The sequence below is a fragment of the Podarcis erhardii genome, assembly GCF_964252035.2.
Source record: "Podarcis erhardii genome assembly, chromosome: 2".
Taxonomy (NCBI): Eukaryota; Metazoa; Chordata; class Lepidosauria; order Squamata; family Lacertidae; genus Podarcis; species Podarcis erhardii.
In genome coordinates this window covers 42,733,238-42,759,802 of record NC_138498.1, presented here as the reverse complement: position 1 = coordinate 42,759,802, position 26,565 = coordinate 42,733,238, and the positions used below count along the sequence as shown (strand labels likewise).

At 43.6% G+C, this 26,565-nt stretch overlaps 1 protein-coding gene across 7 annotated transcripts in view; it reads right to left on the bottom strand.

The window, feature by feature from the left end:
- Positions 1-5,739: 5,739 nt before the first annotated feature.
- SHISA6 (shisa family member 6) overlaps positions 5,740-26,565 on the bottom strand; it is a 289,917-nt gene continuing 269,091 nt past the window's right edge. For 2 of the 7 annotated variants that reach the window (XM_081848694.1, XM_081848696.1), the window contains 3 exons: positions 13,429-13,581; positions 11,682-11,783; positions 5,740-9,621 (listed from right to left, as the gene is read on the bottom strand). In XM_081848694.1, coding sequence (XP_081704820.1) covers positions 9,068-9,621; positions 11,682-11,783; positions 13,429-13,581 — 809 coding nt within the window. In that variant the 3' untranslated portion in view covers positions 5,740-9,067. The remainder of the gene's footprint in view (positions 9,622-11,681; positions 11,784-13,428; positions 13,582-26,565) is intronic. The other 5 variants (XM_081848697.1, XM_081848699.1, XM_081848695.1 and 2 more) reach the window with 4 other exon arrangements.

Below are 26,565 nucleotides of genomic sequence, written 5' to 3'. Positions count from 1 at the left end.
GCTGCCCCCCCAGTTGATGTACATTGCCATTCAAAAGGTGTATGTGACCCACATCTTCTGATCGTGCAGGGTGGGGCTTCCCAGGGCCCTCCAATATTTTATTCAAGTTGGCACCCCTGCCTGTGACATAACACACAAGGAAGTTTAGTCAGTCGTGTCCCTGCCCACCCCATCCTCATGCCTACTTAGAGGGCTACAATTTGCATGCTATTGCTGGCTTGTCATTGCTCATCAAACTGCTACAGGTCCATGAACTCTGTTAAGTGCACAAACCTATTGGGAGAGAAGCTTAAGTAACGAATGTCCACTGGCTAAACAGCTATGAATGTGCAAGGTGGGTCTGCCTACAGAGGATCCTCTTGTGCAACAGCTGCCTTTGGCTAGAGTCCCTCCAGCCCCACATTCTTCACCGCCAAAGAGCCTATTCATGAATTGGGGGGGGGGGTTGCCCATTCATTTTCTGCCTTCTTCCCGTAGGAACCTACCCACCACATCTTTAGTAGCACAAAACGGTGTGGCTTCCCTCTTATTTTCACCTGGGTTTCTCTGAGAGCATTTTCTGGCCTCAGCAGATTGCTATCTGTAGTGTAGTTTGAATTACATGGGTCACTGAGCATTAGGCTTGCTGCTCCGCTGCATAGCCATTCCCTGGAGCCTCATGGAGGATTTGGAGGGAGGAAGAGGGAGGCTCCTGGTGCTGATTAGCTAGCAAGAGAGGCTATGCACCTTCTTCAGTTTTTCTCACATGGTGGGTTTTGCACAGCGCAACCCCCCCCCCCACACATCATGATTCATGATATATTGCCAGGTAAGAATTATGAAACTGATATCATTATATGGACATACTGATATATCACTCAGTCAGCTGATTTAAGATTGTCTAGCACCAGTGCTTTTTTAAATGTGGGTACGCTGGGGTATGCATACCCCTAAACATTGTGTGAATCTAAGTTTGGCCTCATTGGGGGGCAGTATTTCAATATGAGTAGGAAAATGAGAGTACCCCTAAACATTATTATTTTTTTAGAAAAAAGCACTGTCTGGCACCATGCCTTCCCCCAACAATACTAGTCATCATTAGGCTCTTGGATTTCTTGAATAATCTTTCAGCAGGAGTGAAAGGATCGTGTTTTATTGTACATCATGGTACAGATCTGGAAAGATGTGGATCCTTTCTCTGCAGTCTTGAGATTTCTCTGCTACCGAATGCCATGTGTTTGTGTGTGGCTGCATGCTGGCTGAAATGTTGTGCCTCCTTTCTCAAGTATGCCGAGATAACTCCTTCCTGCAGTTCAATAGCCCTCTTTGTGTAGGCAGCACAACTTTTTTTGTACATGTTAACAAAGAAGTAAAATAAGGACACTATAGAATCTGAAGCGCTAGATTTTATAGTTGCTCTTCACACATCCACAAACACACACACACACACACACACACACACATAAACAAACACAAAAGTTTGTTTATGTACAAAGTTTGTTTATGTACAAAGTTTGCAAAGCCAGCCAAGAAAGATGACCTCTTAGGTGTACCAAAAGCGAACAGAGCTTTTTTTCTGTTGAAATTGCTTTATTTTTGAATCCATAAATATTTGTTACTGACAAAAGTGGAAAAAAATCCTTAAGACTCTAATTTTTTTTTTTTACTAAACCGGTAATAGTTTTGTTTACAGTACCTACAGAATGTGCTTTTACAGGTAAGTATAACAACAAGGATAATACAGAGAAAAACAGTCAAATACTGCTGCCTTGAAGCTTAATGCGTAACCAAGAGTCTGTGCAAAGATACAGATAACAAATGTACTTTCTTGTCAGAACTACTGAAGAATAAACATGGATTCCATAAACTGGGCTAAAGCACAAAGAGGGCTGGACATTCAACCTTCCCCTCAGGAAATAGCTATCCCCCAAATTAAGCTGGTTACAATAAGATTTGGCTTCCTTGGAGAAGAGAAACTCTTGCTAAAGGATTCCTTGTCAGCTTATGGAATGAAGGCTTGAAGAAGCGACTGCAAAGCATGTGGTTAGAGCGACAGTAAGGCGCAGTTCAACACCATTGGTGAGAACTTCCACAAATCATGAAAGGTCACAAAAGAGACACCAAATGCCATTTTCGCTAACTAATGAGATAATGGACTTTTTAGTCCCCCCCTCCCCAGATTTACATAAATATAATAAGAACAGAATATGTCTGTCTCCCTTCATTCTCACAGGCCTTTGGCAGATGAAGTATAATGTTTGGAAATGATTCCACCTGCTGCCTCTACAACTCAGTGAAGACACCTCAGAGATGATGCTGAACCATCCTGTTGATTAGCAGTAAACATACAACATACAGGTAGCTATTATTTGAGAACTGAGCCAATCCAGAGTTATTGCTGAGATGTTTCTGGGAGAGCATTACATTAGTTTTTGAAGTTTTAACCCTTGTGAAAAATTAACACAGGGAATTGAGATGGTTCCAGTGGAGGTCTGCTAAGGAATCTCAAGCTGACTAACAAGTCACAGAGTTAGAACTGTTATCTTTGTTAATGTTCCTCAGCATCCAAGAGATGGTTTATTGTGTGAAATGTGCCTTCCATACAGTCAGGGTAGGCCAGGATGACTGATATCGTTAGTTGTTCTGAATCAACAATCATTGTTTGCTGAATAGGAAACCATAGGGCAGGGCTGGGGTCCTTCTTCTCCAGGTATTTATGGACCAACTTCCATCAGGCCCAGCCAATGTAGCTATAAGGGTCAGGGATGATGGGAGTTGTAGCTCAGCAACACCTGAAGGCTCCAAGGTTTCCCTGCCACAGGGTATTTTAACCACACTCTTTTGCTCACAACTTCAAGGCCACTCTCATGTCACTGCATGGCATCCACCTCTGCATTGCCAAAGATGATAATGTTTGCACATTGTCACTTATACCAAGATGAACTAGAATCGGAGGGCTAATTATTCCAGGGCTTTTCTCCCTTTGCTTTCAGCTCATTTCAGCCCGTGATTAACTTTTGATTTAACATTTGACCATGGGAAGAAATGAGAATTTGAAGTGTGCTAAGGGGCTTGTATCTCAAGGCAAGAGATTCTGTAAAGACGCTGGGTGAGTTCTTTCACCACTCTTACCCCCCAGCCCTGGGGCACCTTTTTCCTTCATACTCTCTTGCCCTCCAAACAAAACCCAGAAGAAGGATTTGGCTGCTCGATAGTTGCTCTATGTAGGCTGTCAGCTGGGTGGCTCACAGACTGCATTGTGCACATTGTCCAGAAGTGCAGGTAAGCAAAGGCAGCATTTGCAGTTCAGCCTAACTAGGGGGAGAATGACTTCTTCCCCTTTAACCCTGCAACACTTTTGAAAACCAGGGAAGTTTAAGAAAGGAACCCTAAAACATACACACAGGGGGTGGGGAGCTGTATTATTAGCCCTGTTCAGTGAAATACAAGATTGCTTCATTTAGGAAGTGACATTTCCTGTACATGCAATTAAGATTGTTTTCTGTTTCACGGACTTCCTTCTGTCTGTTTGTTCTGAGGATTGCACTATTTTATGAGTTCATCTTGAACTCTTTCTCATTCTTCCCAGTCTTGTTATGTACTTGAACCCAACCCAGCAGAATGTAATGCGGCTTGGGCTGTGCAAGAACTGACCTACAGGGGATGCTATAATCACAGGAGGAACCAACCAAGGCAGCTGTAGGACAATCTACACTTGCAAGTCACAGGCCAGAGAGGTGTTGCTGTTGGGTTTTGTCTTTTTCCCTTACCCCTTTCCCTGGGAAAACTTGCTGTTTTCTGCTGAATTGGAAGAAATTTTGTTTGAGTTCTGGATTAGCGTTTGTTTCGATTCAGCAGTAAACAGTAGGTTTTCCTTGGGAAAGAAACCTTTCAGACTCGTGACTTGAATTCATGGGAGAAACGAAAGTGTGGATGGGCCCTGTGTCAGGGCTTGCTGTTTGTGTACACATAAGATATTGATTTCATGTTAGCCATTCTGGAAAATTTTGTTGGAAGGTCAATGTGATAAAAAGAAGGCTAAATCAAAACTAAAAACGGAAGGGTACACCTTAAAATGTGAAATTTGAAACCAGCAAATATGTTATACAGGGATACTTCGCAGGGATCTGTATTTGGCTCTGGTTCCCTGTCATGTGTGCACAAGTTGCTGAACATAGGTGAAGCAACTAAAAGGGGAGGGGGGGGGGAGGCTGTTTGACTGATTTTGGGGGAAGAAGTGTCCATGCAGCCAGAAGTGCCTTTGAAATCTGCACTGTAGCTGCTCACTCAGCTACACAGACAAGCTCACATTTCAATTAAAATTGGTTTGCCTTTAACTACAAATCTCTCCCGAATCCCACCTCTGGCTGCATACATAGTTTTTGAGAGCCCTGTTTTTTTGTGTAGAGCACTTGGATGTTTTTGTTTTAATAATCAAGCAGTATATAAAATTCTGTCAAGTAAACAGATAAAAAAATATTCATTCTAGTTCCCCATATGAGTAGACTTGCATGAGAGAGCTAATGGGGATGAATGTTCTAGCTTTGTCCTCTGTCGCTGTTGGGAAGGGCAAGTGTTTCTGATCTTTCCCATTTTGATATACATATGTTTGTGTGCCATTTTCCTTAATGTACACATTTTTGCAAAGCAGTTTCACCCATACATGCCTTTTTATGCACACTCCTCCAACATATGCATTTCTGTATACATTACTTGGCTGGACAACTGTGTTGCAAAATGCAGAGAACTGAATTTCTAAGGTTGGCTATGTTTTGGTTCACATATTGTTTCAGAAAGTATGAATTAGGTTGGTTCACCTTTAATCAAATGTCTCCCTTATCATTAATCCGCGTTCTCATTGCCCTCCATAAGTTGAAGGCAAATGTCTCCACCAGTAAACTGTCCTACTCATGTACGCTCCCCATGCAATTTAGTTTTAACTTGATTGGGGAGCTTATGTGAGCTCTATCCTTCCAACTTAGGGAGCATGACAGCAACAACAGTGGTGGTAAGGAGCTGGGATACATCCCACTTCAGCCCACTGTTTCTCGTTGTGCGAGAGGTTCACAATCCAGTCATATGGGTATGTAGCTTTGTGGGGGATTGCAGTCCAAGTTTCCTGCTGTCTGTGGCCTTTGGAACCAACCATCCATAAAGCAACCATTTATCTGAATGTTTTCTGGAAACCAGCAGGTTAAAAAAAACAACACACCTTCCAAGACTTTGTTGCTCTTATCAGAGTAGGGGAATTACTACTGAAATGAGAAGGCTAAGGAGATGGCTCTGTGTTAGGCAGAAGAAATTGAACAGGTGAGATTTGATGATGGAGACCTCTGCTTAGAGGAAACATGTTCATGTGGCTTATTTTTGTATTTCCCACCAAGCTAAAAGCTCAGATATCACACCTGCATTGCAAGTCTTAGTTGTCCTGCTGCAGCACTGGATTAAGTCAGGGCTCCTTTCCTTCTCCCTGAAATCACTGAGTAGAGCTTAGGTTAAACCTAAGCAGGAACTGAGCCTTCACAATCTCAGGAGGAAGAAAACATATGGAAGAGCAAGATGGCCACTCCATAACCATTGTAAAAAAAAAAAAAAAAAAAGTTCATTAGCACACCTTCTCTTAGGGTTAAGATGTAAAATTCAGGTAACTGATAATATTTGTATTAATCCTACAGGAACACCTGCTACTACTTGGCGATACCCTGCAAAAACTTGGATGGCTGCAAAATGCTGAAATGAACATGTGGGTCCTGCTTCAATGGCAGTAAGTAGTGACTCATTTCTTGCCTAAATTCGAAGGGTGGTTCTTATTATCTTGAAAGCCCTCAATGGACTGAGCCCAGAGTACTTGAAGGAGTATCCTTTGCAGTATGATCCTACATGTTTCTGAGGTCAACTGATGAGGATTTCATGTGTAGTTTGATTCCTGGCTTTAGCTGAAGCTGATTTTGGGGAGAGTGTAGGAGAAGGAGAGGCTGACTTCTGCTTGTGTGACGGTGGGTTTTGCCCTCTTTAGTGGAAAAGCAGGGATATAAATGGGGGGGGGGGACTTTACTTAGGCAATATGTAGAAAATTTGGTATTCTCAGAACTTGAAGGACACTTGGCTTATCTACACTTCTCACAAGGTTAGTGCATCAACTCCCTCTGTCTCAAGCAGCATGGGAGCAATCACTAGTTTTAATGGGCTTGATATTAGGCAGCCTTACATCCAGATGTAAGTGGCTCTGAGACTGGATGCTAGCTGAAACATCTAACTTCAGAGCACAGTTGAGACAAAGTAATCGGAACCGCTTACTTCCCTTGTCCACCTATCCTATAACACCTCTCTGAATCCATCGCGCCAAACTGCAAACAGTTGTGACTCCATGGAGATCTCACTTAGGGTAACACTAGGGCTCTGCATTTTCTTCAGAGGATTTGTACAGAAGGATGTACTGGTGATCTCAGTAGGGTATATGAGCTGTTGGGAGGCCAAGGCCTGCTTTGTATAGTATGCAGGCAGCATGGTTGTGCCACACACAAAAGGGCACTTCTGCAGCGTTTGAGGCGATGCGATTCCCATAACATTGCAGCAACTGAGTGGATTTGTGGTCACACAGCTGCAGTTTGCAGCAACAACCACAGTGCTTGCATCCTGTATAAAGGCGGCCCAACAGGCAGGAAAGGAGACCAACAGTGCTTTGCAGATTATTATTTCAGTAGAACAGGCCAAGAAGTGGCCTGAAAATGAGCCATACAATATTGGACAACAGAACACCATTCTACTGGGAAATGTACAGAGGGCCAGATTTGTGGCGACCTTTGGGAAACAGAGTCCCCCTCAGTACTACTATATGTGCCCCTGTGCTCTCATAACTAGGCCTGTCTTGTCTACCTGTAGCATTTCATTGCTTGGGTCTGTATCCTTCCTCCTCTCCGATGCCTGCTTCACCCAGGTAACCAATGGTGCATTGGTTTACATCATGGCAAATCAGAATGACACACCTTGTATATTTGACACACCATATTCAAGATGGCACACAAGACTTTTGTTTCCAGAGAGGTTCTATAGCAGACCCTCTCATAGGTCAACAGCTTTTATTGTCCATAGGGTTGGGCACCAGAGATGTTTGAAGATGACTATGCTCAGCATAAATTATGGAGAAAACTGTCTCTCCCTTTCCCGCTACTGTGTGACCATACCTGTGTGCATTGCAGCTAGTGACAAACACTTCAGAGTGTATGCCTGTTGCTTAGGAATAGAACATAAGCAACGATGGCTCGTGACCTCTGCCTTCTTCCCTTCTCAGCCCAGTTTCTGTTAAGCAAAGTACAGTGTTTCTTATGGCTCTGATCTGTGGCCTACGAACACAACACACCAATGAAAAGCAGCTCTGCAGTTGCTTTCGGCTGGTGCTGTACACAAAACTTGATTGGTAAAAAGGGACAGGATATCACTTTTCCAATGCATGCCTCTCTGAAAAAATGCAGAGAGAAAATAAAAGCTCATGAAGGGAAATTCCTGAGGCTGCCCAGTGAAGGCCACTAATGTCAGGAACTATTGTTCAATGCACATATTTAGACTGTTTAGCTCTGTGGGATCCTATTTAATGCAGGGGCTCTACATCTCATTGTGCAGAACTGGAGCAAGACCTTGTAGCATGGGGATGCAAGTACGCAGTGGAATGAGCCAATAGTCCATGGTTTTTACACAGGCTCAGCCACTGCATTCTGCACTCTGTTGGAACAGAGGTCAGGACCAGGCAGGGAGATGGGGTGTACATGTCAATTAGAATTTACATCTGTTCCAAATATTCAAATTCCAACTAAAGTTGGACCTACAAATATTTCTTGGAAAGAGTTTACAGACACTCAGTGTCTAATTATCACTGTACAGTGGCTGTACAATGTGCCCAATTAGTATACAAGAGGAACAAGCACCTGCAGGATGAGATTAGGATGCAGCAAGACTGGCAGCCCAAAAATGTTATTGGGCAGGAGGGATGAAAAGAAGAAGCTTTTGAAAACTGTATCTTTCCAAGAAATCCTGTAAAATAACTAGCCTTTCTGAAGATTTCCCAGGGGTAGCTGAAAGCTGCAGGCTGGCAAGAAGCCAAGCATAGATTGAGCTGTGATCAACTTTTCATGGCATGACAATCAGGCTACAGCTATTCCACATCTCTTGCAACTTGTCTATCTTCGACCACATCCTGGATGTAAAAATGGATGCGAAATGTTGGTGCCTCTTGTTGCAGAGAGAAGCAATTCTGTCCCATTTCTTTTTTAAAAAAATTATTTACATGTTGGGAATTTACATACATGAGGATGGATAGAAGAAGTGGGGGGCTGGCAAACACCTATTAGCAGAATTGTGCTTATAAACAAATCCACCTCACTCCTTCTACCACCCTGGAAGTTAGCAATCTTATAGGCACTGGAATAGTTCTGTTCTACAGTTACCTGTAAAAAAATGTGGTTTTCCAACCGTGGCAGGCATTGTCACACAGTCTAGGAGTTGGGTAACAGTGCTTGCCACTGGAATTTGCCCAATGATCTGGAAGAACCATGCTTAGGTGGACTGGAGTTTTTACTTTCTTTACTTACTTAGAGAATGGACCTTGGCTGGAACCGGCCTCAGTCATGACTGCAGCTGACAGTCCTGGTAAAACTAAACCTCTGTCAAGCACTAAGATCACAACCGAATCCCATTACGCCGGATTGGAAGGTTTGTCGATTTGGCTATATTACGCCAATTTTGTGTGAGATTGTTGTCAGTATGTCTTAAAGTCCTAGCCTGGCAACCCTAGAGAGTAGCTGCAGGCAAGCCCTTGAAAGGAGCCATAATCTGAATGGCTTTCCTTGACAGAAACTGGGCACGTCAGGACACCTTACCTGCATCACCTCTCCCTGTTCAGGTTTTGTTTTTTCCTCTTTATGTCAATAACATGTAGATGAATTTCCAAAACAACACAGACAGGACTGTCGGAAGAGTCTGTCTTTTCAGACATAGAGTTAGAGGTTATCTTGGCCATAAGGCCACTGCAGTGTAGGGCACTGAAGCCACCCCGGTCCATAGATGGATTATCTACAATGCACAGTGTCTCTGATCAAACAGTCACCTCTGTCTTGCTGGCTGTGCGGTAATGGTGGTGGTGCCCTGGGATATAGTGTAGCTGCTCCACTGTGTTGTGCCGCCGGGAGGCAAAGGCCTGGCGCTTGGCAGACGTTTGGTTCATACTCAAGGTGTTGTACAAGTTATTTGAGGCACTGGGATGGGAGTGCATCTTAGTCATCCGATAGCGATCCAAGACAGGCGTCGAAACAAAGACGTCTGAGTGCGACAAAGCCCGCGACATGGACTGCTCTCCGAAACCCGAGTGCTCTGGAGACAGCAGTGGGTCTTGGGAGTGGAGGCGCTCGGTGGATAGCAGCTGTTCGTCAGAGAGGATCCGCTCGTAAGACATGCTGAACTCCTCTGGCATGATCCTCTCTGGGGACAGCACTCGGTCCTGGGACATGGCCCGCATCACGCGGCGCGGCCGCTCCCTCTGAGTGGTCTGTTTCTGGGAGAGCTGGATGACGTTGAGAGGGAGGGTCCCTCTGGCCGCCAAGTCTGGGAGGTGCCTCTTTCTGGAGTAATACTCCTCAGCTTCCTTGTCAGCTGTGTGGAGGAAGGAGATGGGAAAGATAACGTTAAGGCTTTGCAAAAGTGTCAAGCAAGGGGGGAAGGCATTTTTTTTTAAAGGTATGTCAATATGGTAAATGTGCAATGCAGGAAGTAATCTAGAGTGCTGCCATCATGTGGAACATCAATGGCTACTCCACTTGTGGAATATACAATTTTGCATATGGAGGATTTTTTTTTACAAATCGCAGTAAAACCCCTTAGAGTAGAGTGGAGACCAGCAATTCCTCAGCAGCTCTTTCCCACATCTTTATTAATTGCCACTTCTAATAGGGATGAGGAACCTGGCGCCTTCCAGTTGCTGTTGGATCCCCTTGGGGCCAATGACCAGGGAGGTGATTGAGAGATGGCTGGAGGCACACATGTTCCCCATCCCTGATTTATAATACACTATTACAAAAACTATTTAAACTGCTAGGACAAAAAAACTGCAGAAGACAGTTATATTCCCTGTGAAATATTTCATGTGCTCACTGGTGCTTAATTTCAACTGTATTGGTTATCGAATCTGTCCCCTCCCAGGTCACGTTGCAGCACTAAACTATGGAAGAAATGGAAGGAGGGATGTGATGGAATTTGCTACAAGTGGACCAAACATCACACTCGCCCATAATCAACTTGTCTGAGCTCTTTGCAAAGCGGTCTTGCTTGCAGCAACTCTCTGGATTTCCCTGATACCATTTTTTTCTTTTTTAAATATGACAATATTTGTTCCAATACTATTTAATCATCATGTTTGATCTGCTCACTGGGTGCTGCTGAAATGTGTTTTCACTTTAACTTCTGTTTCATTGATTCACTGTTGTTGTGACTATGTTGGCATTAACCACCATTAACATTCACTGCTTTATTTTTAACCTGTGTCTCACTTTTTGCCCCTGTGACTTAGGCAAACACACACAGAACGTGCAGTCATTGTCTTTCGTCATAATGTGAATCTATTATATTAATGTGAATCTGATGTATATTTTTATAATAGACAGCTATTTTTTCTGTGATGCTGTTAGGCTTATTACTTTTCAATAATAACACATGCAAAAATAGAAACTGCATTTTTTGTTCTCTTTTCTGGGCTAAGTGTGGGTGGGGTTTTTGAGATGTGGTGGAGGAATCATAAATTCACAAGTGCCCCCAAATCTGTCCTGTTCTAGAACTAAGTTTTTTTTTTGTTGGGGGGGAAATAAACAGCTCCCCCAGTCAGCACCCCAACAAAATGCATTTACCTCCTCCACCGCCACCCATCTTGTATCAGTAAATCTTCAAAATGCATTCATTTTCCAGTTCTGAGAATGACTCTACTCATGATCATTCCTATATATACATTCAGCTAACATGAATTTCTCTGAATCATTCTACAAAATCCCTACCCATCAACTTAAGCCACTTCCCCTACAATTCCAGCAGAGTGAAATTCAGCTTCCCTATCCCCCTAATTTCTGAACCTATAGCTTGCTTACTTATGGTAATGTGCACACACCGAGGTCAGTTCAGGCATCAATTACTGGGACCACATACACGCCATACATTTAAAGCACTATGAATACCACTTTAAAGAGTTTTTGCTTTCCCAGAATTCTGGGAATTGTAGTCAGTTAAGGGTGCTGATCAGTCCCTTCCCATAGCTATAATTTCCAGAGCGGTTTAACACTCAACAGGGAAGTGTAGTTCTTTTAGGGGACCCTTAGACTACAGCTCCTATGAGTCTTTAGAGGAACCCATGATTGTTTAAAGTGGTGGCTTTAAATGCATGGTGTGAATGGGGTATGGGTCCTCCCTTCCGTCTCCCTGGCCATCAGATCCAACAGTCATTCTGAAGCAGAACCCAGCTAAAAGTTCATCCGAGGGTGGTTTACAAAGAAAAACACAAAAACACGTAACATGGTAACAAACGGAAACAACAACCCCTGCTAAAGACAACTTCTTCAAAAACACATAGACATACATACATAATTTAGATTTCTGTTTTAACCTAGTCCAGTTATAGCTCACACTTGCAGCACCTCACTATGTATCGCCCTTTACAAGGTTTCACTTACTTTGGAAAGCACAGTTAGTCCAAGGGGATCTTGCAGTGACCATCAGACTGCTAGAGTTAAAGGGATGAGCGGAAGCCTCCTGTGATGTATCTCTTGCAGGGGCTGTACCAATCAGACCACAGGTGGGATGTCAACATAAAGTAATGCAAAATTGTCACGGCGGAGTTATACAGCAAGTATTTTATGCATGGAATAAAACATTTAATCCCCTACCTGCAGTCTGAAATGGTAAAGACCAGTAATGGATATATCCAGTGGGACTTCTACTTGTCTGTTTTTGCTATTAAAGCTTAAAGTGTTTTCTGCTGAGCAGTATACACAACAAAGAGTTACAATGCTGTGCTCCAAAAACATATGGATCAAGAAGAGTACTGGCTGGAAAAGCAACAGTGGGAGGAGGCACCTATTCTGAAGCCTTCGCATTGGATAAATGATTGAATACCCAAGAGAGCATAAACAGTGTTATCAGTGATAAGGTCAAAGCATTAATCAATAACAGACTAAGATGCTGTGAGGGATACTTGGTGGCCTCAGTGAGAAACAGGGCTGTAAGCCCCAACTTTGCAGTCTCATGTACAGGCTGTATAGCTGAACTTGCTATACTGATATTTGGGGTGGATGGAAAGAGTGGACTAAAAAAATGGGCAAAGTTCATTCATTGTGCCAGGAAAAGGGAGACAGAAATGCACCCCAAACAATGTGGGGATTGCATGCTGTGCTACAGCTTCCCAGCCCATAGCTGGCCCCATACATTGCCTGGGCAATTGGGCAAACGTCACAACTTCCTGTGCAGTAACTGGCAAGACACAGCTGAAAAATATGGAGAGCTGCAACTATGGTGCACCTGTGGCCCTCCAGACCTAGAGGGCCACATATCCCTGCCCCCCCATCCGTGGCCTATGCAACATGGGAGACTCTTCGGACACTAAGCCAATTCATAGTGCTAGAAGCTAGGACAGTCTGCCTCTGTCATCCAGGCAACTGGGTGATAGAAGCACACCCCCTCCACCTTCCTAGGGACTCTGAGCACAGTGTAAGAAGATAAGCTGAGTTACTCCACTCAGCTGCCTTGGCAATTAAACTCTTCTCCCTATAGCTGCTCTTGGTGTGCTGCAGCCTCACTTCCACTGAGAAGTTTGTGAATTGTCCCAGAAGAAAAAAAGAAAATGAAGGATACATTGCGAGGGCTCGGGCAGTAGGGTATACCACACTTCATACCCTGCCCCCCATATCTGCCCAAAATTATTTAAGTACTTAAGTGGCAATACGTTGGCTTAGGCCTCATGCCAATCTAATATCCCTAATGCAGTGAGACAAATCAATTGCTACTGTTTGGACCAGGGTATTTAGTTCACAATTTTGGATGCAGCGACCTGCCCCAGAGTACACAGGAAGAGCTAAAAATAGCAGGGATCTATTTGGGGAAGGGGCGTGTCAAGGGCTAAACTGTACTGTTCTTATTCTTGAATTTAAAAAAAAAGAATGGAAAGCTGGGTGGGCTTTAACAGGGAGGGACACTAAACATATGCTTGGTCAATACGAAACAGCCTAGAAAAGAGGCTGCTGGGGTGATATCTGTGCAGATTATCCTCGACCCTGGTGTGAAAGAGCAAGGAAAGGACAATGAAATAATGATCACCTGGCCAAAGATTCTCACAGCAAGAGGGGAGGACTTGGGGGGTGGGGGTGGCTTTCAGCCTAACCATGCACAGTGAGTATCAAGAGAATGAAATGAGCAGACACCTACTTAATCTCTTCAGGGAAGAATATTTACTTGGGTTAGTCTTGATTGCAGACTCGTAGGATGGTGGGAGGTGGGAGAGGTTCTGGAAAGACCTGGAGAAGGACAGATCATAGGGCTCAGTGGCAGAGGTGAGGATGCTGTTCATCCGTGGCTTTTCTGCAACACAGGGAGAAAGAAGACTTCCATCGAAACAGAGCCATAAGAACAACGAAAGAGCGCTCGACGTGCAGTAAGTTTGGGCACACCCATCACATCACCCAGTCTTGCACTGAGAAGTAATTCAAACTGACACCAGCCAAGCTGCAAACAAGGAACCCAGGGCTTTGCTTCTTCAGTGTCCATTGCAATTATTAATGAAGGCAGAGTGTGCTGATACAGAATGCTTGCTCCTTCACCCAACTGATGCTAAGACGACAGGCATCTCGTTATGTAACTGTAAATGTAGGTGAACAAGCCACGGGCTGCTCATTTCTCTATTCCGTTGGCTCCATTGCAAACACAGATATGAACAAATGCATTTGTCTGCTGAGTCCAACTCATGGGCCAGCTGCTTTTCTGCTTTCTTCTTGCCTGGGCCTTGATCTTGCCCAACGCTTTTCGGCCTGTACATTTGCACATTTGCAAACCGGAAAAACGACACATGCGCCAAGCACACACTACAACCCGTTCTACTGACCACAACAGAATGCTCCTTTCAAGCCTAATTTCAGTGGGGTGGAGGAAAAAGGTTTTGCTGGCATCTGTGCACTTCTGGGCACCAGTTTCACAACCCCTGCTCTCTAATCTACTTAGTGCAGCTCAGCCCCATGTTTCTTTAACTGCTTGACTGGAGCAGAGAGAAATCCCATCTTCCTCCATCAACACCCACTCTCCTAGGCTCCTTTCCAATGATCACCTCCATCTCATCTTGGAGCCTGTGCCACTGGAAACATAGAGGCAAACCAAACAGATTGCAGAAAATTTTAAAATTTACACTACAGCAATAAACACTCAAGGTAGAGCAATAATGTGTAACTGAAGCTTTTTATTCCAATTCTTTTATATACTCTAGCATATATACTCTAGCAAACTGGCAGACCAGTTTGAAGGGCATACTGAAAGTCCTCCTTCCAGTTGCCAATCACCCTCTTGTGGAGATTGCTGGTTCTACCCCTATCCCCAAAAAGCCTTTACCCTTCACTTTCCCTCTCCGAACTCCTAGCCTCACTGTATCCCCATTTTGGGGAACTGGAACCAGGGATACCTGCCTTCCCTCATTTTTAATGCTTGGTTAGACAAATGGCCCTTCATTACTCATTTTTGAAAATTCATTATTAAAATATTATTGCTCTTAATTACAGGGATAATGACCATGATTATATCCAAAGGGAGCCCTTAGGTGCTTTCAATATAAACGTGGTGTAATTTTTCTATTAACGTGCCCTGTAATTTGTCATCTCACCATCAGAGTTATTTTTAAATACGAATGACTACAGCTCTGCTTGGGTTGTTGGAGAAAAACCATGGCCACACATCAACACAGAGTGCAGTCATGGCCATATGTGTTGGAGAATGGCCTTTGCCTGCAGACGCAGCATCTGGTGGGATTAGGGGATGACCCCACACTTCTGAGAAAGCTACCCATAGTATTTTGCAGCCTTCTCCAAACTGGTGCCCTCCAAGTATTTTGAACCACAAATTCCACCATCCTTTACCATTGCCAATGCTGACTGAGGCTGCTGATGGGAGTTGTAGTTCCTTATCTGGAGAGCATCAGATTGGGTCTTTTGCATCAACCATGTCTCCTCTTCTGTGCCTACAGGATGAGCGCCTCCCAGGTGTGGCAGCAGATCACATGTTTGAAGGTTCCAAGTTCTAGCCTCAGCATCTTGTGCGTCTGAAGCCATGCCAAGATTCCAATATATACAAAGAGAACACCTGCTTAGCAATGGTTGCTTTGTACCAGCAATTTCTGGGGCAGCCATAGCTCAGTGGCAGAGCACATGCTTTGCATGCGGAATGTCCAAGATTCTACCTCTAGTACCTCCAAGTCCACTGAGAAAGACCTCTCTCTCAGACCTAGCCAAGAATAGATACCATACTGGGCTAGGTGAGTCAATTGCCTGGCTCCGTATAAGGCTACTGCAACTGAGAATCATTGAATCCAGAGAGATCAAAATGAACTGTGAGGCACTTGGAGTCATGCTGTGACCAAATTCACCACCACACGGCTGTCTATCATATGGTTGGATAGGAAAAAAACTACAGTGGCTTGTGCTGATCTAACTGAAGAGTGCCTGTTGAGTTACACTGCCACACATCCTGCCCTGAGTCTCCTCTGTCTCACAGGATTTGGACAGGGGCTACTGAGTTGCTGATCAAAAGCACAAGCTGTCAACAGGAGGACCTGAGACTGAGGTTTTGGTGGTTGGATTCCAGCTGCAAAAGGTTCGCTCACTGCAAACACACATCCAATACAGTATAGAAAGAACAAGAGAAAAAGACAAAATGTTCCTGCAACCCTTTCAAGACCTTAACAGTGCTCATCCCCACAAGATTTCAACACAGAATTGCTGGGTCAGCTGCTTCATGTTGAGGTATGTGTGTGTGGGTGGGTGGGTGGGGGTCTTAATCCAGACAACTAACAGAACATCCGCCCCCCTCCATCACTGCACAGTGTAGTACAAATCTAGAGCCGATCATCTCACATCTTATGGAAGCAGAGAGTGCAGGGAGAAAGAAAACCTATCTATCACATTGATTTATATCCCACTCTTTCCCCAGTGTACATATTCTTCCCTCAGTGATCAGGTTGAGGTAGTGACTGGGTCAAGGTCAAGGTCAAGGTTACCCAGCCAGGCCCATGGCTAAAGTGTGGATTTAAACATGGGTCTCTCCATAATGATATTAGAAGAGCCCCTCTGGAGTCTGCTAAAGACCCATCTAATTCGCAATCTTGGTTCCCACAATAGCCAACCAGATACCCATGGGAAGCCTGCAATCAAGAAATGATTAATCAATAGCACTCTCCTCTTCCAGATCCCCAGCATCTAGGATTCAGAGACATACTGTCTCTCATAATGGGTGTAGCACATAGCCATCATGACTCATAGCCATTTGTCCCCCCCCCCCCCGGAGTTTAGACCAACACTTTAACCATTGCACCACAATGACCTTGTGATCTCGAGTCAGGCAACCTTTGATGCAAGGGTGCCAGCACAACACAGAACTGGGGAGGAGCTCCATAGGCCCTGCCACCTAATCGGGGCAGGCTGCAGAGTTTGTTTGGTATTGAAATCACATCCCTTTGCTGCAAATCAGATCAAATGACTGAAGCCGGAGTTTAAAATTGTCTTTCATCAGCCCAAGCTAGAGGAGAAAGGCCTGTCAAATTATAACATTTCTATATCACACCCAGGTGCTCAGGTATTAAAATAGGCAGAGATAAGAACATTAAAAATAGCGGCAGCAACTACTGTGAGCAAATCCCCAGATGACGGGGAAACAAAAAAAAGGACATGGAGGGCGACTTCAGGCTGGTACCAATTGCAGCACCGCTCCTGGAAGCCTTGTCTGACTGTGGGTTTCTGAGGGATAATTCATACAACCAAATTGGCACAACAAGAGAGTAGTTGAGCTTCCCTTGGAAATTGGTGGGCCACTCTTACAATCCGATTAAGCAATTCTCTGACTGCTTTATTACACATGCAGCTCATGAGTCTAACCCATGTTTGTTGTTGCCAAGAGTGGGTGGATGGATGCTACAACCACCGTGGGGTGTGTGTGATTGGAGTATTCAGCAAAGACATCGCCTACTTCCTTCGCCACATGCTCAGCTCAGCCTGGATCCAGTGACTTCTGGACCCATATTTCTCCGCTTGCCAAGTGAAAATGGGAACTGGCCCTCAACTAACAGCTGACAGTACATTTTCAAATATTTTCAGCAAGACGTCCAAACTTATTCTTGCAGACACTGCTCAGACATGTTTGCAAATAGAATTGGCATAAATGTATACCCTGGGGATGTGGCGTGGGCAGAGTTCCTATCCTGAATCCTAATGCTAAAACGCAGAATCTGAAGTTAGGCAAGGATACCAGGCACACTGCAGATTTTTCAGTCTTGACTCATTCCATCAAGGGTTAAGGATGATACTTGTCATTTATGCAGCCTCAACTCTCTTGTTTTTTTAAATCTAGCAAATTTGAAGAAACTGCCCGCAGGCACTACCTGCTGCCAACATATGGAGCATTTCTTTGGGTCTGATGTGTGATATCAATTCAATTGTATCATTACCCTGTATAAATCCCAGTGGCTGATCTCAGATAAGAACCTACTAATGAAGTGCCTTGGACAAAGGGAGCATGTGAGAGGCTCAGAGATGCATGCAGGCAGCCAAACATACATTTCAAATTAAAGCCACTTCCTTTCAAAACTATGATCCAACATCAAGAGATTTGCGGTCCTGTTTAAAAAAATTTCATGGAAACCCATGTGTATGTGTTTCAGAATTTCATGGCGTTCTCTCTGCTTGGTCATGAGTATGTCACCTGTCTATTGGCAGCAGGTTTTTACACACACACACACACACACACACACACACACACACACACGAATAGCTTTAGCACTCCTGAGCAATGTCAGAGTGGAACTGGTTTTGCTTGCCGGATCTCCTGGCTCATCTCTGCAGCACGTTCCATTAGTAACAGTGTGCCAGACTACTTGCTCTGAGAGTCCCTGCCTGCCACATCATACGATCCAGTAACCAATCCTCTCCTGCTCCTCCTTCCTGCCCAACTACATTCTGCAGGCACAAACAGAAAAATTGAGTTTAATACAACTGAGCACATCAAGGCCACCCAGAATGTTGTACAGTACAAGAAACACAGCAAGTACCCAACTTGTGGTGACCAGGTCTTCCTGCCCTCTTGGCTCTCTGGAAGGGAGAAAGGGTCAGAGAAATGTACATGTGCTCAGAAGAAATCACATAGCAGCCCCATTTCCCTGCTCAGTACATTTTGCTGCCTGAAGTGGATAAAAAAATGGTGGCTTCCGGTGAATGCAGCAGAGCACAAACATACCTCTGCCCCACTAGGTCCAAGTCTTTTAAAGGTCTTGCTTCAGACTCCTTTCCTGACTTCTTCTATTTTCAACTCCTCCTCTCCTGGTGCTACTTAAAGCACATAGGTTCAGCCTACTGCATGGCTGGCCCAGCTTCGATATAGCAAATGTTTTCTCCCCATGACCAATTTTCTCTTTTGAATACTTCAGCCTGCATCTAATAGACTGGCTCCACGATTAGGCAACACCTTCTACTTACCAGGCAGCAGGAACCATTGATTCAAAATTACACTGTAAACAGAGACTTCATCAGCATGGGCACATTGTCTCTGCTCCAGTGCACCGGAAAGGAATTACAGTCACATCTCACAAAGATAAGTGATCTGCAATGGGATTATTGATAATTCGAAACAGTAGTTCCTTTCAAGCTTATATGTCAATGTTGTCATTTAAAAGCACAGCAGAGACAGCAAGAGGAGAGAGGAATTCGGCTAGAGGCTTCTAAATCAAAATATGAAACCAGAAGAGCTGCAATTGATGGGGACATCCCTTAGATCTGAAAAGAAAAAGGGGCAAGCCGCAAGATGCATGGCCACCATTTGATGAGTGTAGTATCAAGGGATGATCTGCATGCGCAGATGAGCTATCACAGAGGGTTAGGAGCTGTATGCAGAAGGCCCCACGTTCAAATCTTTCTACATTCAGTTCAGATCACTACCAGCGCCAGTACAAGACATGGTGCTGCCTGTGGGTGATGGACCATCCTCCTCCTCCTCCTTCTCCAGCATACGGTTGCAGCAATGCAGCAGTGGCACAGTCACGCTCCAGACAGCTGTGCCAACAATGCCTTGCAAATTGGTTGGTTGGGTAGAAGCAGCAGTGGCTGTACCAATGGGCTAGTGACAACAATAGCTAGATGGCCAGTCACTGCAAATAGATAGGGAAGCAAGATCAACTACTCCAGAATAAACAGAATGTTCATTATCATCTCCTATACAGTGCTTTATGGTGGTGTCAGCAAACACATTCCCCTGTGCACCATCAAGCGCTAAGTGATTAAGTAATTTGCGTGCAAGTGTGTACCTTTGCAAACCTTGAGGAGAGTGGCTGAAATATACAAGCATATTCCAGGTTTGGGGCCAAAGCTCTCGCCAAAGAGGTTTAAGCCAGTGTTCATTTGTAGCTTCATTAATGTATAATCCCAAGCTTTTGGTCACAAAACTTTGGCATCGGTTTGGAGGGCATCCAAAATTTCAGGGTTATGCGTTAATGAAGTTGGGCTGTGGAAGCAAACACTTGTTACTGCTAAAGTGCTGGTGATTGTGACAAATAAGTTCACCATCAGAGCTCATCATGCGATTTGCAACGTGTGTAGAGCTCTGTGGGATGCAGGGCATACCTGGCTGAATGCAGAGATTTTGCATTTCAAGAGTGAGCAAGGCAATTAATTGCCTCCTTAGCGTGAAGCATGTGAAATTAAGCACCCCACATTTATCTAACAGGCATGCATGAAATCAGAACAGCTTCTCGCCATCTGTTTTGCCATGTAGTCAATCAGAAGCATGGATGGATGGGGGCTGCAAATGAGAGGTTACCTTGAAGTCTATGTCCAATATTTAGCAGCATCAGAGAAGAAACTGAAATGGCTTGGGAAGCTACCATATGCATAATGTAGCTGAGAGTCAAGGTCAGTGCCTTGATAGGTTTTTGTGTTGGAAGAGACAGTACATGCATTCTATTATAAAGCTGCTGGGTAAACGGCGAGCTTTCTTCTCACTTGAAGATGTGTTCAAATGCCTGTTTTTCAGGATAAGCCACATTCATTCTTGCTGCATTTAATTTATGTTCCTTCTATCCCTCACATTCAAACAGCACACTTGCAAGAGGTTTCCCTCACTTATCTTAAAACACACACACACACACGCAAATGAAAATTGCTGATGTAATTCTAATTACACAGCACCACCAGCATTGTTTGATAATGTAAGAAAAACCTACAGGTACAGCGGAGATTAATATGAATAATTTATATAGCACTTATTTTTTATTGCTAAATTCATTTAAAATAATTATTGAACTTTCCTTTTCAGTAAAGTACTAAAACAGATAATACCATTTGAAAAACAAATTAAAATAAGCCATGGCCTTTAGTGGTTGAGCATGACTGTAGGAAATGGTACTGTGACTTGACTCTGAAATATCATGTCGGGTTATTATTGCTGTATGCTTTATGCTGGACTTTAATAGCGCTTTGAAGGAAATGGATATTATAAATGGTTTCCATATTATATTTCAATTGCGTATTGGTTGCTAAATAGTTTGCAAACTGCTTTAGGAGGCATTTATTTGCCTGAAGAGCCATGTGTAAGTCCACAAAAGAAACAGGCATGCCTTAATCAACCCAGTCAAAACGTTGAGATGGAGTCCTTAATGCAAGTCTTTACATTACAATACCAAGCTCACTATTTACAGTCTTTATTTCGTGGGATACGAAGATTACTTTGGATCAGGGCATCCACTAACAGTTCTATTATCCCTCCTTTTTACCTTCCCCATATTTATTTTAGTTCCTTCTTTCAAGGCATTCAGAGCAGTATTTTAACTTCACAACAACCCTGTGAGGTAGTTCTGGCTGAGATACTGAATTGCACAAATCTGCTTAGGGAGCTTTGTAGCCCAAACAAGAATTTCTTTCTCATAGAGAAAAGCTTGTTCTCCTTGTATTCTGTATTCTTAGACGCTGGCATAATTCACACCAGCCCTACGAGGATTCCCATTAAGAGACACAGTGGGGAGGAATACAATGAACCACTATTCTGCATTCATGTAATTGGGCGCAACACCCAATGCAGAGGACTTGGAGACAGATGCCATAGCTAGCCTTTCAGAGCTATAGCCTGGAGGAGTCACATTTTCCTCTTGGCATAACCTTTTTCTCTTTTAAAGCTTGCGCTAACAGGAGGATCAGAAGAGTGTGATGCTGAACTCCTCCTCATGTTCACACAACAGGAGAGGGGCAGCACACAAGGCCTCACATCATTACTGCAAAAGCGTTTGCAGGTGGCGTACCAGGCTAGGGATTACAATCCCTCTGGAAATTCAGCTCTAAAGCTCTAGTAGGAATTGAAATGAACCGAGTTCAATTTGCTACAGTGAAGATTAGCCGGTGTCCTCTGCAACACAATTCTAAGCACTCTCTGTCCTTTCAGAGTGGCTCTATGTTTTATGCAGCAAAACCAGCTGCTGAATGCACACTGATGTTGCCTGCAGCAAACACTTAAACAACAAATGTGCATCTTAGTTTGGGCACGTACCCATTCACACATGTCTGGGACCCCTGACTGGGCTAGGATTCCCAGGTGCATGCACGTTTCTAGGCTGCTTTCTGTGGTATTTAGCTCTCAGTTGCACTGAAAGTACAGAAAAGGAAGACACAGAGTAATGCAAACTCAGAAGGGCAATGCACTTCAGGAGTCAACACCTTCACCCATCAGCTGGTTCAAGCAGAGGTTTCCCTTTGCAACAACTGACCAGGGCAATAGCCCATTGTTTCTACAGTTCAAACTATAGCCTTGCAGAATGGAGAAAAAGGACCTGCCCCTGTATTTCTGGCCATGTGCATGTGGGGAGAAGTGTTGCATCGCCCAGTGGTCTGCACTGCACTGCACCTGTCAAGCCCAGGAACTTGGCTAAGGGTTATGACAGGCATAGGCAAACTCGACCCTTCAGATGTTTTGGGACTACAACTCCTATCATCCCTAGCTAACAGGACCAGTGGTCAGGGATGATTGGCGTTGTAGTCACAAAACATCTGCAGGACTGAGTTTGCCTATGCCTGCCTGTGCTATGGGAAAGCTGCGGCCTTCCAGGGGAAGCTGTGGACTTCAACTTCCATCAGCATAGCCAAAAATGAGGGTTGCTGGGATTTGTAGTCCAGCAGCATGTGGAAGGCCACACCTTCCCCATCCCTAGGTTAGATGAAAGGGACTCATGATGGAACAGCTAGTTGGTGAGCAGATTCCCTTGGAGGTCGAACAGACTCCCGGAACAGATTAAGTTTGACAACCAAGGTACCACTGTATATGAAAAAGTGGTTAGTGATGAGATCCAGTTCAGACGGTTTCAAGATGTTGGGGAAGTTTTCCCCAATACACGCCACCCCAATCTATGCTGAGCAGTGCACAAAACTTCAAAAATTCCAGGCGCTCACCCAGGAGTTGGAAAATTAGGCACAATGGAGGCTATAGTGTCATTATGACACATGGCTTTATACACAAACTGGAGCCTACAATGGAGGAAGTTCACAGCACAGCACCCCAAAATGTGCTAGCTTACTCCATAGTAATAGCATCAACATCCTTTCTCCGCAGCCTCTCGTGCTCTGCAGGGCACATCTCAGCTCAACTGCTCCTCTCTGCTTCCTGGTTACATAACTCCCCACACCTTCCTTTATTACACTCAGCCCAACAAGACATCAATGAGAACCCAGTGACAGCACACAAATCAATGTGGATAACTTGACCCAACAACCCCTCCCCCTCACACATGCAAACAAAACTCACTGCAGCCAACTGAAGGCAACTAACCATGCCCTGGGCCCCCAATCTCTCTCACCACCAAGGAAAACTAATAAATGAATAGAAAGAGAACCTACCCACGTGACACTGACACAAAAACCTTGCACAGATATTATGTAAGAGAATGAAAGTTTACTAATCCCCCCCTCTTTCCCACACTCTCCCTCCCCACCTCTCTTCTCCCCCAACCTTCTACTGACTACATTAAAGACATTAAAGTCTCACATCAAATATAACTGATCTGTAGAAAGGACTTTACGATCTGTAAACAGAGATGATGTATGTACTTTTGTAACCTAAGAATATTTAATAAAACCTCCTTTAAAAAAACCCTAAGCCCCTTTATCTACAGAGGAAGGGAGGATTCAATTTTTTAAATTTTTTATTTGCATTCTAACACCTATTTCCTTTGATGCTTTGAACTCATATTGGTTAATCCTCCCAGGTGGTCACCTCACAAATAAGTTTGCCTGACTTCATCAACACTCGTTGATTTGGCTAGGATTACAAAGTCCAATACACAACCCAGGAAGTGTGTCTATTTAATTAGCTTTTATATGTGCTAATAACAGAGGCTTATCAGTGGGTCTATCACACGCCTTACTAGCCCAAATGGACACTTGAGTCTGGTTAGTTCCTCCAAGGAAATTAGCTTTGACACCCATGAACCTTAATTAAATTCTAGCACCTATAAATAAATAACATTACCTTTATTCTCCTTGCACACACACAAAAAGGAAACAAATGGAACACATGTTCTTCTACAGCCCAGATCCTGCATTCTGAACAGTGTGTTAAAATTTGCATGATGAAGTGCCATTTGCCCTCAACAAACATTTATTCTGAAGGCACAGCCAATCCATGGGATTTATTTACCACATGAAAATGATGCCCAGCACGAATCACTTGGTGATTCTACCATGTCAAAAAATGTAATTTAGTGGAAGGTGGCCAATCCAGTAGCACATCTTTCTCCTTGCTCTCTCCCATAATGTCCAGTAAACAAAAATGTGTGACATGACTCATCACACTTCAGGTTCCCTCACCCTCGCAGGCATTGAAATGCCAAATTTAGTATGCAGGCAGGATTACTTGATAGAAGTCTCTAATGTGAGAGTTCAGCTTCACCTGCAACTGAAGTATTATAGACACCTCTAAAGAGAAACTGCTATATAAATTTGCATGGGTTTGGTGAAGCATTTCTTTCCCTTTTGACTTTTTCAGTACCACCTGAACATTTCTGGGGGAAATGCTCTGCTTCTTTTATTCATTCACTGTAAATTAGAATCATGCAATTTTGTCATTTCCTTTCATAACTGCTTGCAGAGGCATGAGATATACTGTACACTTTCTCTGATGATACTGATTTTCAAGCATTTCTAAGCAAATGGCATCTTAAACAAAAACAGGCACATTTGTAACAAATTGCTGCAGGGCATGTTATGAAATGAGGAATCGTTTTCTTACCTTCTGGGAAGGACCTAAATTGAAATACTTCTAATACTGCAGTTAGACAGTTATTCCACTGGAACAATTACCATATGCATGGGGTGGGGGGGTGGGGTGGGGAGATACAAGTCTGGATACTCTTCCATATGAAAAAAAAAAACAAAGAAAGCCAGTTCCCTGCCTTTTTCCTTAACATGCCTGGACTTATCAGCTCCCAACAACCTTCCCCTTCTCTTGGTATGGCTGTGAGGAAGAGAGTGGAAACTTTAATTTTAAAACTAACCAGTTTATTGCTATGTCCAAAGTGTCACTTTCCTTTACCTTGGGAGGCAACAGGTAACCAAAGGTATAGTATCCTCCACTCTACCTGAGACAAACATTTTTCAACTTACCCTGTGTGGTCTTTTCCAATGCTGGAAACAGTGAGGGGAGGGAGACTAGCTGCTGTCCACCAGGCAATGGCTTTTCCCACCTGCCTTGCCCCACCCTCCAGGCCTAGGAGTCTTCATAAGGGAGCTGTAGAAGAAGGACTGTGAGGGGGGGGACTTCCTGCTGTCCACCAGGCAATGGCTTTTCCCACCTGCCTTGCCCCACCCTAGGAGCTTTTTCCAGACCATGACTTTAGGAACACCAGAATCAGTTGGGAGAGGAGTTCAGGGATATAATAATAATAATAATAATAATAATAATAATAATAATAATAATAATAATAATTCTATAAGTTGTGCGTCTTTGCTTCTCCATTTGTGTTGTGTTACTTTATGCACTGTGACTGGCTGTTGTTATTATTGATTATAGTTTAGAAATTATTGTAATTATTAAAGAGTGAATTTCTGTTTAATTTTTATTTGCTGATATTTAATATTATTCTGTATTATTCTAATGGATTGTTGAATATTACTTTATTTGATATAAGTTGCTTATTTTAAAGTTATGTTTTTATTACGACTTTTGCATTGGATTAGATTGTTAAAAGGTGTACATTTTGTTGTTTCTTCAGCTTCTAAACTGCCTTGCATATAGGAATATAGAAAGGCGGTATACAAATTAAAAGTGAAATGAAAATGAAACGCTGAGGCATGAAGGAAACTTTGGAAAGAAACTTTTAAAGGGGACATTTTTGAAACCTTATAAGGGTATGTTTTAAAGGTCTAACAGCCTATACTTCTATGATTTACTTTGCTGCATATTTTCTGACTTTAAGTATCTGCTGGGGTTCTCTCACCAAGGAGTATTTTGCCCCAAACTTGGATCTTGGCATCCAGGAATTCTCCTGTATTTTGCATCAACACAAACATGGACAAACTGTAGTTATGGCTTAACTATAGCTTATTATGGAAGCAAACTAATTTCAAACTGTAATGTCTGAAATAGACATGTTGCCCTATGCCATAGTTAAGATTAAGCACAGTTTAGGGCTTTTGACTAATTTATTTATTAATTAAACTTATATCCCAAAGGATCCCTCGGGCAGAAAGCTACAAAACAGAAAAGCGATACAATAATACGGTATATATTTCAAAAATAAATTAGAACAGTCAAATATCCTCACAACTGAAGAATTTCAACATTGCCAGGAACAGTATAATGTAGCAATCAAATGCCTGGTAAACAGCAATTATTATTTTTTGGCATTCTGTCTGAATGTTAACAATGAGGGAGAGAGATGCACCTCGCCAGGGAGAACGTTCCACTACTGAGGAGGCCCTTGTCACATGTCAACACCAACCAAGCAGTTCCCAGTGGTGGCACCCCCAACAAGGTCTCCTATGTCCATTATAAGGCCCAGGGTGGTTGATACCGAGGGAGGGGCTCTTTTGGTTTCAAGATAAACTATGGAAATATGTTCTGATATCCTCCTTGCAGTCATGTAAGGTGAAGAGCGAAGGGTGGGAACATGGGATTCCAATCAACGTGTGTGCACATTACACTGAACTGACGTTGGCAGTAGCGGCTAGTGTGGTGGGGCAGAGCTGCAGATCAGTCCCCCTGACAGTGACACCACTGAAACGTACCTGAATGGTGCTGGGGCAAGTGGCAAGATGTGGGGGTAATGATATTTGCACAGCCCCAATC